General features: G+C 46.0%; 1 protein-coding gene across 2 annotated transcripts in view; it reads left to right on the top strand.

The window, feature by feature from the left end:
• Nucleotides 1–698: 698 nt before the first annotated feature.
• CPPED1 (calcineurin like phosphoesterase domain containing 1) overlaps nt 699–18,197 on the top strand; it is a 136,837-nt gene continuing 119,338 nt past the window's right edge. For both annotated transcript variants that reach the window (XM_045382877.3, XM_045382878.3), the window contains exon 1: nt 699–879. In XM_045382877.3, the coding sequence (XP_045238812.2) occupies nt 810–879 (70 nt within the window). In that variant the 5' untranslated portion in view covers nt 699–809. The remainder of the gene's footprint in view (nt 880–18,197) is intronic.

The raw sequence follows: 18,197 nt of genomic DNA, 5'->3' as shown, positions 1-18,197 counted from the left end.
AGCCGCGTGCAAAGTGCTTAGCGCCCTGTCTGGTGCATAGCAAGCAAAGATAATAACAGAAAGATGGTGGCAGCCACCGGGAAGTTCGAGCTGAGACAGTCCTCCAAGACATCCACCATTTCATTTTTTTTTTTTTTTGTATTGGCAAGGTCTCTCGCTGTGTTGCCCAGGCTGGTCTCCAACACCTGGACTCAAGCGATTCTCCCTCCTTGGCCTCCCAAAGAGCTGGGTTTACAGGCGTTAGCCACCCCAGAGGCTCCTTCTGACTTTATGATAGAGTTGTCAGATAAAAAAAAAAAATCAGGACACTTCCATTCAAACCTGCAAAAAGAGAAAAATTTTAAAAAAATTAGGACGCCCAGTTCAACTGGAATTTCAGATTAAAAAAAAAACGTAAGTAGCTCCCAAATACTGCATGGGACATATTTATACTAAGTCAGTCATTCTTTTTTAAAAAAATCTGAAATTCCAATTTAACTGGGAGTCCTGCATTTTTACTGTTAAATCTAGTAACTCTGCCTTTAGGGAAGGACTTACCCCAAAGCCTTATTCCCGCCCACGCCTGCCCCAGACAATCTCCACTCGCCAGGCGCGCAGGTCGATCCCAGAGGGGCCGCTGGCGCCTCCGCTCCGCCCAGGCAGCACTAGCGGCGCCCCGAGCGACCGGGCCCCGCCCCGTCCCGCCCCAGTCCCGCCCCGAGAGCAAAGGGCGCCGCCCGAAGCGGGATAGTTCTGGCGGTTGGCCGGTGTGTAGTCGCGCGTCTTCCACCCACGCAGTGTTCTGAGTGAAGGCCAGAAACTCGCTCGCCATGTCGGCTGCAGAGGAGGGGGGTGTTTTCCACAGAGCCCGGGGCAGGACCCTGGACGCGTTTCCCGCAGGTACTGCCCGCCCCTCACCCAGGGAGGGGACTCTGGGGCTGCGGAACCGTCCGCCGGGGGAACCTTTTGTTCAGGTGTGCTCTCCGCCAGTCGGACACCATCCGCGGCTGCACCCGGGCCTGGGGGCCGCCATAGCTGCGTCAAAACCTGAATTTAGGAATTGCAGGGGCGCAGTTGAGAGGCGAGTCCGAGAGAGCAGTCTGGTCCAGGAGCCTCCCTGGCCTTGACCTAACTTCCCCCAGAGAAGGGAAGTAAGAGGAAGGCAGCGAAGCATAGTTAATGACAGCTTGGGCTCTGCAGCGAGACCTGGTTTCCAAGCCCTGCATTAGCATCTTGGCCTCAGCTTCCATATCTGTAAAACGGGAATACTTGTGGGTGTTACTGGATAAGCGCTCGGTGCATGTTAGAGGCCATCGGTTTTGTTAAGGTTGTTCACCGTTATGTGTTCTAGACTCCATAAGTACTTATTTACTATAAGTCATTCACCGAAATGGTAACGTTGCCCCATCAGAGCAGTAGAGAGGGAGGGCAGTCGAGAGTCGTGGTAAAGTGCTTGAATTTTGGATTTAGATTATCTGCTTGGCCGTAAAAAGGGGTTTGATAATACCTGCCTCATAGGGTTTTGGGAAGCGTCAACAGATCAAAAGTATTTTTGTAACCCGGTGTTGAACGCATGTTAGGTGCTAAGTCAAGAGGGAGGTTTGTTACTGGTTCCTTGATTCCCCTCTGTGGCTTTTTACTGCCTGGAGCCAGATCGCCTTCTAGGCTCTCACCAGCTTTATACCCCCAAGGAAGTCACCCTAAATGCCCTACGTGATCGGGCTTGTGTCCACTTCCTTCAGGGTTGTCATTCTCTCTCTTGCCCAATTCTGAAACAGGTTTTGTTGTTGCCCTTGTTTGAACTGCATTTAAAAGGGCCAAGCCGTTCTTTCCCTGAGGGTCTTGGCGGTTGCTGTTTTCTGCTGCTAGCAGGGTTGGTGAGCCTGGCTCTCTCAGCCGTGACACCTCATTTTAAAGTTCATTCACTTCCTCATAGAGACTTTACCTGCTACGTTACCTAAAGTAGGTTTCTCCTGTAATTCTATGCTAAAACCTTATTTATTTATTTATGGCAGAGTCTTGCTCTGTCGCCCAGGCTGGAGTGCAGTGGTGATCTTGGCTCACTGCAACCTCCGCCTCCCAGGTTCAAGCGATTCTCCTGCCTCAGCCTCCGGAGTAGATGGGACTGTAGGCACGCCCGGCTAATTTTGTGTTTTTAGTAGAGACGTGGTTGCTCCATGTTGGTCAGGCTGGTCTCGAGCTCCCAACCTCAGGTTATCCGCCCTCCTCAGCCTCCCAAAGTGCCTGAGCCACCGCGCCTGGCCTGGGATGACTGTATTTTAATGCAACTTGTCTTGTTTGTCCAACATGAAGATTTTGCTCTTTTCTTGCTGAGCAGCATTCCATTGGATGATTATATACTTTATACATTCTGTTGATGTATATGCTGAATATCTTCCCTTTGCCTCTCCAAACCTTTCTCCCTCCCCCAGGGAGTTGCCCCAGGGGGTTGCCCTCCATGAACTACATCAGTGGGCTCCTTGCCTTTTGGTTTTCCTTTGGGCTCATCCAGTGGGGAGCCCTGAGAAGAAATAAGAGAGGAAGAGAAGCAAAAGGCAGCTGTATTTATTCTTGCAGTTTACTCCCCGTGGAGTTGCCTGGCCTGGCTGTCTTCCTCTCCACCCCTGAAGGTCAAGGTCGCTCCTTCTCTCAGGACAGCATTTCTCTTCATTCTCTCTAGTTCTGTATTTGAGTAACCATTTCCTCCTTTGAGGCGTGGGAGTGGCAGTGGTTCTGCTTTTCTATCCTTGGGTTGCGACACCCCCTTGTAGGTTTCATCCACCCAACCCACCCCAAGTAATCCCCTTTTAAGTGCTTTTAAAAATTATCCTAATTTGAGAATGCCCGCTATTTCCTGTAAGGATCCTGACTGATATAATGGCCATTTAGTTGTTTCTGGTTTTTGCCCTTGGTAACAGTGCTGTTATGAACATTCTGCACAAATCTCTTTGTGGACACATGGGAGAGTTACTCCGAGGCATATACCTACGAGCTAAGTTCTGGGTTATAGGATATAATCATCCCCAGCAATATTAGATACGGTCAAACTGCCTTCCAAAGTGGTAGCGCCAATTTATACTCCCACCAGCAGTATATGAGAGTTCCCTGTTGCTGCATATGTATATATATTTTTTCTTTCAGTTGAAGAAATAGTTGTTGTGGGCTGGCCGCAGTGGCTCACGCCTATAATCCCAGCACTTTGGGAGGCCGAGGCGGGTGGATCACCTGAGCTCAGGAGTTCGAGACCAGCCTGGCCAACATGGCGAAACCGCCTCTCTACTAAAAATACAAAATTAGGTGGGTGTGATGGCGCATGCCTGTAGTCTCAGCTACTTGCGACTTGGGAGGCTATGGCAGGAGAATTGCCTGAGCCCGGGAATCAGAAGTTGCAGTGAACCAAGAACATGCCACTGTACACCAGCTTGGGCAATAGAGTGAGACTCCATCTCAAAAAAAAAAAACTAAATATTTCTTATATTCCTATTGCACTCTCCAGTATTGTGTAGAATAGGAAGTTGGGGGCGGGGGAGTGGTTCAAGTTACATGCTCTCAGAGGCTTATAATAATCCAGGTGCAAAGCTAGGGCACAAAATATAATGCTTGGCTACTGGTGGGCTCTGAGGGCATTCAGGCAGGGCTTTCCTGAGGACATGTTGCTTCATCTGATTGCTCAAAAAAGAGTGTCAGTTAACTGGGTCACGAAGGGAGGGAAGACCATTGTGGACCATGGGCAGAGCAAGTGTGAGAGTCCTAGAACATGGCAGGATGGGAAAGGGAAAGATGAGGGCTGAAGGAAATCTCTGAGTCTGGAGCAGAAAGGTGAGGTTGGGGCATGGTGTGGAATGAGGCTGGAGAGGGGGATGGTGGTAACTAAGAATTTTCATTGTATCCTAATAGCATCAAGAGGTTTCAAGCTGGATGTGTGAAGAAGCAAGGACGCATGATCAGATTTTTATTTTGAAAAGAATGGTCTGGTTACAGCAATGGCAACAAAAGCATTTCTACTTTAGAGCAACTTGGGGTGCAATCCAGTTGGAAGCTGGAGCTCCAGGATTTGTCTGGAAGCTGCCTTTCTGTAGCCCCTGTTATTTACTTTGTGTTTTTTTGTTTTTGTTTGTTTGTTTGTTTTGAGACGGAGTCTCGCTCTGTCACCCAGACTGCAGTACAGTGATGCTATCTTTACTCACTGCAGCCTCCACCTCCCAGGTTCAAACAATTCTCCTGCCTCAGCCTCCCGAGTAGCTCGGATTACAGGCAAGTACCACCATGCCTGGCTAATTTTTGCATTTTTAGTAGCGATGGAGTTTCGCCATGTTGGCCAGGCTGGTCTGGAACTCCTGACCTCAAGTGATCCACCCGCCTCGGCCTCCCAAAGTGCTGGGATTTACAGGCGTGAGCCACAGCACCCGGCCCCCATTGTTTACTTTGAATGTGTTTATTTGCTGTAGCTGGAGGTACCTATTGGGCGCTGGGGTGTCTTCCAGTGGAGATTATGGGAGTGCTGAAGTATAGAAGCTTCCTAGGCCATTGCAGCTGCCAGGGGGCCACCACTGGGACCAGAGGATCAGAGGGCATCTCCCCTGGCTAAGAATGGGGGTGCTGGAGAGAGACTTGACGATAAATCTATGAGACACCTACCCTGCTGATAGAAGGAGAGAGTGGCCTGGAACTTTTCTTAGCCCCGAGTAAATCTAGAAGTGGGGCCAGCACTTGATCTCCTCTGTGATCCATGCAGTCCCATAGACACACCCAGGATGGGTCATTTAATGGAGGGCCTTGAGAGGCCCAGCCTCAGAGTGTTCTGCTGAGAACCCCAGGTTTGTGGCTTCACATTACTAAGCACTGAACCCTAACCTACCATCGCTGCTTCCGTTGCACTCATTGACAATTTCCCAGGGTCCTGACTCTCTTAGCATCACTGGCAACTTGGAGAGGTGCCCTTAGAGGCATCAGAGGCCTCTCCAGACTCCTTGGGAAGCCAGTAGAGTTGCCCCTTGGGCAGACTGAGAAAGTTTAAGAACTGACTTTTCGAGGCTGGGAGTGGTGGCTTATGCCTGTAATTCTAGCACTTTGGGAGACCGAGGCGGGTGGATTGCTTGAGGCCAGGAGTTTAAGACCAGCCTGGCCAACATGGCGAAACCCTGTCTCTACTAAAAATGGAAAAATTAGCCAGATGTGGTGGCATGCACCTGTAATCCCAGCCGCTCAGGAGGCTGAGGCAGGAGAATAGCTTGAACCTGGGAGGTGGAGGTTGCAGTGAGCCAAGATCGCCCGCTGCACTCCAGCCTTGGGGACAGAGTGATGACTGTGTCTCAAAACAAACAAACAAACAAACAAATCTGGCTTTTCTTCTTCCCTTGCCAAAACATACACCATCAAAGGGGTTTGATTAACTCAAGCAACAGTCCTTAAAAATCAAAGCTCTGAACCATCACCTGTGCTGCAGAATTAGCTCATTGAGCGGTTTATTTTCCAAGTGTAGCCTGCCAATTAAATGAAAGAGCGCTTTGCTTTAAGACGCATTTCCTCCCACCGGTGATTTACGTGAGTAACAGTATTCCCATCACCTCCTTCCAGTAGTGGTGTGTGTGACGCTTGGTTTCAGTCATCCGTTCCCTGTTAACATAATCTGCTAGGCTCTGTTGACGGATGTTGATTTAAAAAAAACGGTACACGTCTCACCCGAGAAAGCTCACATTACTAAGGCATGTTCAGATATTCATTTTAATTAGGCAAATTGATAATTAGGTTTTTTTGACACATATCCTAATTAGGACTACTTTCTTCTAGTAAGCAATTGTCTTTTGAGAAGTTTATGGCTTCTGTTTTGAAGAAATCCTAAAAGGGAGCGATATTAAGATAAAATATGCTTTTAAAGTGACTTACATTTAATTATTTTTAGGTCTGAATCTGTTTTTCCGGTTTGATATTTTCCCTTCAGAGAACTGGATTAATGGGTGGTATTCTTAAAAAGATTATTTTCCTGGACATTTCAAACCTCTGCTGCTGTTCCTAAGAAGCTGAAGGAATTTGCTATATCCTGAATCTCTCCTTGTACTCTCTAGAGAACTTCTCCCATGGCAGAGAATAAATAGAATCTCAGTAAAAAAAAAAAAATAACTCACTCCGTCTCTTGCAGGTCTCACCTAAGAACTTTTCTAGAAATAGACCTGGAAAGGTATCTCCAAGTTTGAACAGAGTTGAAAATATTGTGGTTTTAAAAATTCTAACAGGATGATGATGATGATGAAATAAATACTTTCAACTGTGCCATACGTTTAGGCCAAACTAGTTACCTCTTATTTGAGATCTATTTGAAGGTCTTATTTGAGGGTTTCTATGACTAAATTGGGCTTATGATTACTTTCTCAACTCTTTGTTGTAATCATCAATCAAGAGATAGAGGGACCAGGACACATATGTAAAAAGTTCACACTGTACCATTTCCAGAAAACACAATTAATTTTATTTTTGAATATCAGGGTTTTTCCTCATTTTAAAAAATTTATTTATTTATTTATTATATTTTATATCTTTTGAGGTGGTCTTGGTCTGTCACCCAGACTGGAGTACAGTGATGTGATCATGGCTCACTGCAGCCTCAATCTGTGGTGCTTAAGTGATCCTTTCACCTCAGCCTCCTGAGTAGCTGAGACTACAGGCATGTACCACCATGCCTGGCTAATTTTAAAATATTTTTTTAGAGACAAGGTCTTACTATGTTCCCCAGGCTGGTCTTGAACTCCTGAACTCAAGCCATCCTCCCACCTCAGCCTCCCAAACTGTTAGGACAAGCTTGTTCAACCCATGGTCCGCTGGTCACATGTGGCCCAGGATGGCTTTGAATGCGTCCCAGCACGAATTCCTAAACTGTCTTAAAAGTTGAGATTTTTTTTGGCTGGGCGCGGTGGCTCAAGCCTGTAATCCCAGCACTTTGGGAGGCCAAGACGGGTGGATCACGAGGTCAGGAGATCAAGACCATCCTGGCTTACACGGTGAAACCCCATCTCTACTAAAAAATACAAAAAACTAGCTGGGCGAGGTGGCGGGCGCCTGTAGTCCCAGCTACTCCGGAGGCTGAGGCAGGAGAATGGCGTAAACCTGGGAGGCGGAGCTTGCAGTGAGCTGAGATCCGGCCACTGCACTCCACCCCGGGCGACAGAGCATGACTCCGTCTCAAAAAAAAAAAAAAAAAAAAAAAAATTGAGATTTTTTTGCGATGTTTCTTTTTTTTAAGCTCATCAGCTATCATTAATGTTAGTGTATTTCATGTGTGGCCCAAGACAGTTCTTCCATTGTGGCCCAGGAAAACCAAAAGATTGGACATCCCTGTGCTAGGATTACAGGTGTGAGCCACTGTGCCTGGCCTGCTTTAAAAATTTTTTTGGAGGCAAGGTCTTGCTCTGTCACCTATGCTGGAGTGCAGTGGCGTGATCTCTGCCCACTGCAGCCTCCCCATCCTGTGCTCAAGCCATCCTCGATCCTCCCACCTCCGCCTCCTGAGTCACTAGGACCACAGAAGGTGCGACCACACCTGGCTGATTTTTGTATTTTTTGTAGAGACAGTTTCGCCATGTCACTCAGGTTAGTCTTGAACTCTTGGACTCGAGCAGTCCTCCTGCCTCAGCCTCCAAAAGTGCTGGGATTACAGGCATGAGCCACTGCATCTGGCCTAAATTTTTTAATAACTTTCTTGAGGTGTAATTTATATACCATAACATTCATTTTAAGTTTACAACTCAAGGGATTTTAGTAACTTTAGAGTGGTGCAGTCACAATCTAACTAGCACATCTCTACCTTCCCAAAAAAGAAGTGTTATGCCCACTTGCAAGCCTCTTCATGTTGCCACCCCCAGCACAGGCAACTACTAATTTACCGCCATAGATTTGCCTTTTCTGGACATTTCATGTAAATGAAATAATATATGGTCTTTTGTGGCTGGCCTCTTGGTGTTAGCATAACGTTTCTGAGGCTCACTCATTTTGTAGCTTGAACCAATACTTTGTTCCTTTTTACTAAATGATATTCCATTGTATGGATAACCCATTTTGTTTATCCAACCGCCTATTGATAAACATTTGGACATTTTTTTTTTTTTTTTCGACACTGATGGACATTTCACCCATCTGGGTACCTCTTGTCTGTTGGGAATAAAGGTGCTATGAACAGTCACAGACACATGTTCTTAAGGATATTTGTTCTCATATCTTTTGGGTAGATACCTGGGATTGGAATTGCTGAGTCATGCGGTAACTATGTTTAATATTTTGAGGAACCACCAAAGTATTTTCCAAAGCAGATGCGCCATTTTACATTCCCACCAGCAATTTATATGGATTCCAGTTTCTCCATATCCTTGCCAACATTTCTTATTGCTGGTCTTTTTTATTATAACCATCCAAATGGTTGTGAAGTACTATCTCATTGTGAGGGGTTTTTTTTTTATTTTTATTTTTTTGAGACAGGGTCTCACTCTGTCACCCAGGCTGGAGTGCAGTGGTGTGATCTCAGCTCCCTGCAACCTCTGCCTCCTGGATTCAAGCGGTTCTTCTGCCTCAGACTCCCAAATAGCTGGGATTTCAGATGCGCACCACCACACCTGGCTAATTTTTGTGTTTTTTATTAGAGACGGGGTTTCACCATGTTGACCAGGCTGGTCTGGAATTCCTGACCTCAGGTAATCCACTTGCCTCAGCCTCCCAAAATGCTGGGATTACAGACATGAGCCACCATGCCTGGCCCCTTGTGTGTTTCTTCTTGTGACTTTGCTGTCTTTTTCTACCTGTAGACTATAAATTATTGAGGAGCAAGAAGCCCAGACCTAGGATGGTGTCTGGCAGTAGTGGACATTCAGTGGCTTTCTTTTTTTTTTTTTTTTGTTTTCTTGCCCTGTTGCCCAGGCTGGAGTGTGGTGGCATGATCTCAGCTCACAGCAACCTCTGCTTCCTGGGTTCACGTGAGTCTCCCGCCTCAGCCTCCCGAGTAGTTGGGACTACAGGTGCATGCCACCGCACCTAGCTAATTTTTGTGTTTTTAGTAGAGACAGGATTTTACCATGTTGGCCGGGCTGGTCTTGAACTCCTGACCTCAAGTGAACTGCTTTCTTTGACCTCTTGAAGTGCTGGGAGCCACCACACTTGGCCTCAGTGACCATTTAATATTGAGTAAGTGAATGAGTATGAATGAATACACTCCATCTGGGTCACCTGTGTGTATCTGTCCAACCCACTGCTGTCAGGCACCATGGAGTCTCCGGACTAAACAAAGCTGAGACCAAGGTATTGATCAAACCAATAGAAGTTGTTGGCTGGGTGCAGTGGCTCACGCCTGTAATCCGAGCACTTTGGGAGGCCGAGGCGAGTGGATTGCTTGAGGTCAGGAGTTTGAGACCAGCCTGGCCAACATGGTGAAACCCCATCTTTACTAAAAATACAAAAATTAGCTGGGCATGGTGGCTGGCACCTGTAATTCCAGCCACTCTGGAGGCTGAGGCAGGAGAACTGCATGAGCCTGTGAGACGGAGGTTGCAGTCAGCCAAGATCATGCCACTGCACTCCAGTCTGGGCTACAGAGCAAGACTCCATCTCCAAAAAAAAAAAAAAAGAGGTTGCATGACTATGCCAGGTGGCTGTGCACCATGTACACTATTCCATGGCATCTAGAGGCAGAGGTTTTGCCTACCAGGTGGGTGCCCTCACATGGAGCACATCTGCCCAGAGGAAGGGTTACCTTCTCTTTGCATCTGGGGCTTCTGTTAGCCTGGCCTTGTGCCTAAACAGGTGCTTCTGCCCAGAGGTGCCTTCTACCAATTCTCCCCAGAGTGCTGCCTGGGACAGCAACTGCCTGCGGTCTTGTTAGGGAAATGGGGGAAAAAAAATAGCAGCAAATATCCACCGAAAACAGGCAAACCCCAAGTGGAGTTCTGCTCTTGAAAAGTGAGAGAGGTTCTGGAAATGTCTTCCCCTCTTTAACTGTCGTCTCAAATGGCATCGGCTAAAGCCAGTGATGCTGAAAGCTGCCTGGCCACGAAGTCCCAACCCATCTGCTTTCTTAGTTCTCTGAAGAGTTGCAGATAAAGATTTTGGCAGGACAGCCAGTGTGGCAGCCAAGCCATGACTCAGAAGCTTTTGTGTGTCTCAGAAACTACCTTTTGAATGCATTTAGGCCAAGAAGAGAGAGGTTGGGTACCTTTGTACAGGTTGAGCATCCCTAATGCAAAATGCTCTAAGATCCGACACTTTTTGAGCACTGATTTGATGATCAAAGGTCATGCTCAAAAGCATTTTGAATTTCAGATTTTACAGATTAGAAATGCTCTACCAGTTTGCATATGCAAATATTCCAAAATTTAAAAAAATCTGGAATCTGAAAGTCTTCTGGTCCCAAGCATTTTGGGTAAGAGGTATGCAACCTGTACTTAGGACAAGACATTTGGAGACTCTGAGGATACTGCTGTCACAGTTAATTATTTTGGGGGTTGGGGAAGGGACAGGGTCCTGAGGGACACTATTTTTTTTTTCTTTAACAACTCTTAGCATACCCTACAGTTCACCATGTTAATTGTTAATTAAATAATATTTACTACTTTGGGCTTCTTTCTGATTTAACAGTCTAAGTGTGTACAATTCAGTGGCTTTTAGTATATTCACAGAGGTGTACAACCATCACCACAATCAATTTTAAAACATTTTCCTGAATCCAGGAAGAAACCCTGCACCCCTTTGCTAAAACTGCCCCCAAAGCCCCCAACCCCTAAAGAGCCACTAATGAAGGACACTCTTAATCTGCTGCATACCATTCTGGCAGCTTCACAGTAGGGACATTAAGATTGTTAAGTCAGAAAGAGTCCCAAAGTGGTAAATGTTGTTTAGCTACTCTTCGGTGTTTTTTTGTTTTTGTTTTTGTTTTTGTTTTCCTTTACCACTAAAATAAGATTATTCCCCAGAGCAGTTGAAGGGTATTGCTGGAGACATTTAGATTGTGGTTCACTATGCAGTTTGCTATTGTGAGAATCTGCAAAAATTGCATTTTGTTGCCATTTGCTCTTTCGCCAGAAAGCCTCCAGGCGGCTGTGAACCTACCCATCTTTGCTGCTTTATAACCAAAGCAATATCTACAGTATACAAAGGAAAAGATGTTGAGACCATAGCATGTAAATATATATGTGTCTCTCATCAGATGTTTTCTCAGCCCCACCATGTGCCGGGGGAACCAAGAGATGGATGAGTCTTTAAAAAGTCTGTCTCTGCTAAGGTAAGGGTAGGGGTTACTATGAGTGGTAGTCATGGTATGAGTAACTCACTTTTGACTACTTCCTCTTTGTCTAGTCCAGATGCTTTACATGTTTTAAGTCATTCATTCTTCCCAACAACCCTTTCGAGGTAGGTGCTGTTATTCCTACTTTGCAGATAAGGAGACTGAGGCCCGGAGAGGTTCAGGAACTTGCATCATGTCATGTAGCTGGTAAAGGGTAGAAATGGGATTTGAACTTGGGCACTCAAGGCTCAGTCTGGGCTCCACTGGAACTCGGTTAAGAGTTTCGGGAGATAGAGGCCCAAAGTCAGTCGTCAGCATGGTCTATCCCCTGTCTCCCGATCCAGCCTTCTGATCACTCAGGGTCTGGGTACTTGCAGTGCCCCCTGCCTGGAGTGCGTCCCCACAGCCCCACCCACTGGCCACTCTGTCTTGCAATCAGCCTGATTACCCTGTAGTTGTAAAGAGCGAAGTGTATAATTGAGTTGTGTAACTGACTTAATTATTTGCTTGTTTGTTGTGCATCTCCCCTGCTATCATGTAAGGTGTTAAGGAACAGGATCCATCAGCATTGCTCACTGTTGAATGTCCAGCCACTGACAGCCAATAGTATAGAGCATGTGCTCAGAACATACCTGCTTGAATGAGTGAAGGAGGCCAAGCTGCATCTGCCTACAGGGCAGGGAGCATTTGAGCTGGCAGGGAAGGGTAGAAGGGATTTCAGCAGGAACAGTTGGTAGAACGGAGAGCATATCCTGGAAAGAGGAGTGGAAGTGTATTAATCCATTCTCACTGCTAGTAAAGACAGAACCAAGACTGGGCAATTTATAAAGGAAAGAGGTTTAATGGACTCACACTTCACATTGCTGGGGAGGCCTCACAATCATGGCGAAAGACAAAGGAAGAGCAAAGGGACGTCTTACATGGTGGAAGGCAAAAGAGCATGTGCAGGGGAACTGCCCTTTATAAAACCATCAGATCTTGTGAGACTTATTCACTATCATGAGAACAGCGTGGGAAAGACCAGCCCCCATGATTCAGTTACCTCCCACCGGGTCCTTCTCATGACATGTGGGAATTATGGGAGCTACAATTCAAGATGAGATTTGGGTGGGGACACAGCCAAACCATATCAGGAATTATGGGGTGTGTTGCAGAAGCAGATAGTGGTCTATCTGGGGGGAATCCTATGATATGTCTTAAGCAGGGTTTCTCAATCCCCCAGCATCGTTGACATTTATGGGCTGGATTTTGTTGTGGGTTCCTGTCCTGTGTGTCATGAGATGTTTAGCAGCATCCCTAGCCTTTATCCACTGGATTTCAGCAGCACCACCCACTTCCCAGTGTGGTACCCCAAAATGTCTGTAGACATTATCACGTGTCAAAATCATCCCTGGTCTGATGGGACTACAGCCGCTGGTCCATCAGGACCAGTGAGATACAACTGGAAGAGGCCAGGTGCAGCGGTTCAGGCCTGTAATCCCAGCACTTTGGGAGGCTGAGGCAGGTGGATCACTTGAAGTCAGGAGTTTGAGACCAGTGTGGCCAAGATGGTGAAACTCATCTCTACTAAAAATAAAAAACATTAGCTGAGTGTGGTGGCACATTCCTGTAATCTCAGTTGCTCGAGAGGCTGAGGCAGGAGAATTGCTTGAACCTGGGGGGCAGAGGTTGCAGTGAGCCAAGATCATGCCACTGTACTCCAGTCTGGACGACAGATCAAGACAACATCTCAAAAAAAAAAAAAGATACAGCTGGAAGAACTTTGGGCCCCTTTTAGGCCCAAGTGCAAGAATGAGTGGGAATCCATCGATGTCTTCATCTTTTTCTTCACCAAATATTGACTGATGCCTGCCACATGCCAGACTGAATAATACAAGCTGCTGATATGCTAGAAAGGGAATGCAAATGTGGGCCTGCCCTGGAGCTTTCAGGATGGTGGCTCTGTAGCCAGGAATTTGATGATTTGGTTAAGGGGTTGGGAAGAGACATAATGACAGCAACCGCCTGAGATGGACTGGAGTAGGGGGAGCTGCAGGGAGCCATCCTGGCAGCCTCCTTCTCCCAGGTGGGAATCATGAAAACCTGGCCCAAGAGTAGTTGGTGGTGGGAACGGGAAGGTGGGGCTGTTGCAGGGATGTTGTAGACATGGAATGATGCAACTTGGCTGGCTACATGCACAGGATGACACACGATCTTAAGATCTGTAGATTGGGGGACTAAGGGTAATGGTGGCAAAATTAGGGAGATCTAGGGAGGGAGCCAGTCTTAAAGAAAGATGTGCAGCCATAGAAAAGAATGAGCTCATGTCCTTTGCAGGGACATGGATGAAGCTGGGAGCCATCATTTTCAGCAAACGTAGGAACAGAAAACCAAACACAGCATGTTCTCTCTCATAAGCGGGAGTTGAACAATAAGAACACATGGACAAAGGAGGGGAACATCACACACGGGGGCCCGTCGGGGGATTGGGGGCAAGGGGAGGGAGAGCGTTAGAACAAATACCTAATGCATGTGGGGCTTAAAACCTAGAGGAAGGGTTGATAGGGGCAGCAGACCACAATAGCACATGTATGCCTATGTAACAAACCTGCATGTACTGCACATGCATCCCAGAACTTAAAGTACAATTAAAAAAAAAAAGATGATAGATTTGCCTGTGGAAGTGTTGAATTTAAGATCCTGATGGGACAAGCTGGGAGCTTGGACGTGTCCAGGAAAACAAACATACTAATACTATGTTCTACTCTTTTTTTTTTTTTTTGAGACAGAGTCTTGCTCTGTCACCAGGCTAGAGTGCAGTGGCGCAATTTTGGCTCACTGCTGCCTCTGCCTCCCAGGTTCAAGCAATTCTCCTGCCCCAGCCGCCAGAGTAGCTGGGACTACAGGTGTGCACCACCATGCCTGGCTAATTTTTATATTTTTAGTAGAGATGGGGTTTCACTGTGTTGGTCAGGATGGTCTCGATCTCTTGACCTCATGATCCACCCCCTCAGCCTCCCAAAGTGCTGGGATTACAGGTGTGAGCCACTGCGCTCAGCCAATGTGACTTTTGTTACAAAAATCAAGTTAAGAAAGCTATTTATCATTGTGTTCTACCTTGAATTATTTGAGGTTGCATACAAGTAACAGGTTTAGCACATCATGAGAGCACAAATTATAATGTAAGGTATTACTTAATAACGTGGCTGCCCTCCAGGCCTTTTCCTAGTTGGGTGATGAAAACAGTGATTCATTTGCTTTTGGGGGCGCATTTATTATAGTTAGTCATTGATCAACTGGTAATAGTGAAAGAATCAATAAACTTTCTAATTCTTGGTATATATTAAAAAGTCAGCTTTTATTAACATTGACAAATATGCCTAAAAGGGATAATAAAAATAGGAGAGGAAATATATTAGCAGAGACAAATCCAAGAAAACATTTAGTTTGTAATTTTAAAAGTTCAACGGTAAAGAGCAATTGCAATTTGAATATCTGTCTTTCAGGCAGGATATTGGCACATAAACAGAGGCTCATAGGAAAGATTAATGGTAAAGCATTGTGTGAAAATTCTTCCAGGTTTTTAAGATTCTTCTCTGAATGCAGTTGCTTTGCACCTGATAATGTTTAAAGAAAACCTACAGGCCTTTCTGTCCTTAGTTTGATATTACCCAAAATTCACTGTATATTTATCCCTCAGTTTTGAAATATTATCCCTCAGTTTTGAAATATTATCCCTCAGTTTTGAAATACGGTTTCTGTGACAGTGTTTTATAAGTTAGCTGAAATGTGGAAGTGGCCAGATCTTGTTATTCTCTGTACAACAGGTGAATCTGATTTCTAAGGTCAATTTTTCATTTAAAAGTATTTCAAAGTTAATTTTACAATTCGATTTAGAAAATTATGGCAACTCAGGCTGGATGCGGTGTCTCATGGCTGTAATCCTAGCACCTTGGGAGGCTGAGGTGGGCTGATCACTTGAGCTCAGGAGTTCTAGAGCAGCCTGGGCAACATGGCAAAACCCCGTCTCTACCAAAAATACACAAAATTAACGGGGCATGGTGGTGTGCACCTGTGGTCCCAGCTACTTGAGAGGCTGACATGGGAGGATCGCTTGAGCCCAGGAAGTGGAAGTTGCAGTGAATCAAGGTCATGCCACTGCACTCCAACCTGGGTGACAGAGTGAGACCCCATTAAAAAAAAAATATGGTAACTCATTAGCTTATTATTATTATTATTATTTTCTGGCTTGTTTGGCTAGACCTAGGCATTCCTGGCTTGTATATGTCTTCTCTATAATAATTTCACCTGCCCTGAAATGTGGGTGAGTGATGTCTGTGGCAGAATATGCAAAGGTGGGGGTCTGGTTTGCCCCTCAGACTTTGTAGATCTCAGTCCACGTATTTTCCTTTGCTGGGTCTCCTCTTCCTCACCTCTAAGCAAAATGGAAAGATTACCATGGATAAGAGCTTGTCATTGCAGATGCCAACAGCAGCCAGGCGGTAAATTGGGCCAGGTGGAGACTGTGGCAAATTTGAGAGCACAAACCCCATGTAAAGGCACAACCACCGTACAGACCCGGAGAGTCACTAGCACACTTCATTTGGGTCTGATGTGGCCAGATTTTCCAGGAGAATCCAGAAAGCCAGGTGTATATATGGAACTCATGAATTAAAAAGGTTGGCAACAAATTCAGAAATGTATAAACGCTGCTTGGGCCCCACAGCACACACCTGCTAGCCAGACCTCATCCACAGACGTCGAGTTTGTAATCTCTGGAAGAGATCACCACTGAGCACTCACAGAAGACAGATGTCTCGGCCCCAGCCTGTGCCTCAAATCAACCCTGCGCTGTTGGCAGGGACCCTGAACATCACAGCCGACCAGGACAAAGCTCTGGGTCTTGCCATCGTTGTCTTTGTGTACAGTCAGCCCATTTATCAAGATGTTCCATTTGAAGGAAGCTTTTTGGAGAGAAAATGTCAGTATTGAGGTGGATAACTTGGGGGCAGCCCAGAGCATGTTCTGTCTTCTTCATGGCTCTCTCCACTCCAGGCCACCCAGCCCAGCAGCACTGAGGTTCTGAATAGCTCTTGGGTAGAAGTTGCTAAGTCTTTATTGTGTGACCTTGAACTTGAGGCATGCCTAAGCCCCATCTCCCTTCCCCCTCACTACCCAGACCTCAGCATCTCCCCCTTGGTTTAATGAAAGGCTGGTTAAAGTAACTCTGAGAGTCCCTCCAGCACTAACAGTTTCTAGTACTTAACGTGGGAAAAGGCGGGCTTCTGTGAGTTAAGCCTTCTGATCTCACCAGGATGAGCTACAATCAATGGCCTTATTGAGTGCAGTGCTGGAAGATCAGGTGCAAATGTGACATTAACTGAGATAAGTTAAGTATGTGAGGCTAGCACTCAGCTTTATATTACCATCCATGGCTGACTCTCAGCTGAGCCCAGTGATCTCACCTCCAGGTGTTCATGCTCTGTGTGATCTCCTGCCCTTAAGGTGGGCTGCCCTAGTGACTTGATTGTAATGAGCACAGCACAGCAAAAGTGATGGGATGTTACTTCCATCATGATGGTATATAAGATTGTAGCTTCCATTTGCTAGCAGACCCTCTGCCTTGTGTGGTTTGATGAGGCAAGTCTCCATGTTGCAAGCTGCCATGTTGGAGAGGCCCATATGGCAAGGAACTGAGGGCAGCCTCCAGTCAGCAGCCTGTGAAGAACTGAAGCCATCAGTCCTACCACCTACAAGGAGCTGAATCCTGCTAACCACTATGTAAGTGGGATTGGAAACAGATCCTGCCCCATGTGAGTCTTCAGATGAGACCTCAACATTGACCAACACTTCTGTTGCAGCTTGCGAGAGACCTTGCAGAGGACCAGCTAAACGATGCCAGACTCCCACAGAGGCTATGAGATAATAAATGTGGGTTGTTTGAAGCTGATACATTTGTGGTAGTTTGTTACACAGCAGTAGACAGCTAAATTACCTTCTCTATGAGTCTGTTAAAAAATTAACACTGAAAAAGTTAAATTTGCTGGCTGAGTGCGGTGGCTCACACGTGTAATCCCAGCACTTCGGGAGGCTGAGGTGGGCGGATCACGAGGTCAGGAGTTCAAAACCAGCGTGGCCAACATGGTGAAGTCCCATCTCTACTAAAATTACAAAAATTAGCCAGGCATGGTGGCAGGTGCCAGTAGTCCCAGCTACTCAGGAGGCTGAGGTGAGAGAATCGCTTGAACTGGGAGGCAGAGGTTGCAGTGAGCTGAGATCATGCCACTGCACTGCAGTCTGAGTGACAGAGTGAGACTCCATCTCAAAAAAAAAAAAAAAAAAAAAAATTCATTCTAGACCTTCTTATTCATAACATATAGGTGTTTTAATTAAATAAATGTATGTTTTTACCACGTATTAACACTAAATACCTTATAGGCATTATCCAGAGCTTTGTGTGAGTTGCTTCTAAAGTTTATGGTCTTGTTTGATACCATCTGGGTCAGAAATGAGATCTTAACACTTTTTTCTTTTATTCCTTCTATACATATTTAAGTTTGTCTCAAAATTTGACCTTGGTCTTAATCATAGTCATCAGTTAGGACCCCTGACTGGGTTATTTTTTTAAGTCAATTTTGGAAGAAAAATACAGACTTCTCTGTTGTGCACTGGAAAATGTGTGTGTATGTGTGTGCGTGTGTGTGCACGTGTGTGTGTGTACACATGCTTGTGTGCTATATACTCGTACTTGCTAATGGGTGCTTCTTCCGTGAAGTCATGTAAAAATAAATTAGAACTTACTAATTAGTAATGAATTCCCTGATTAACTTCTTATTTTTGAGATGGAGTCTCTCTTTGTCACCCAGGCTGGAGTGCAGTGGCACGATCTTGGCTCACTGCAACCTCTACCTCCCAGTTCAAGCGATTCTCCTGCCTCAGCCTCCCGAGTAGCTGGGACTATAGGCACACACCACCATGCCCA

The sequence above is a fragment of the Macaca fascicularis genome, chromosome 20 (assembly GCF_037993035.2).
Source record: "Macaca fascicularis isolate 582-1 chromosome 20, T2T-MFA8v1.1".
NCBI lineage: Eukaryota > Metazoa > Chordata > Mammalia > Primates > Cercopithecidae > Macaca > Macaca fascicularis.
Note: the sequence above shows the minus strand (reverse complement) of the source record. Positions and strands in the feature narration are given on the sequence as shown.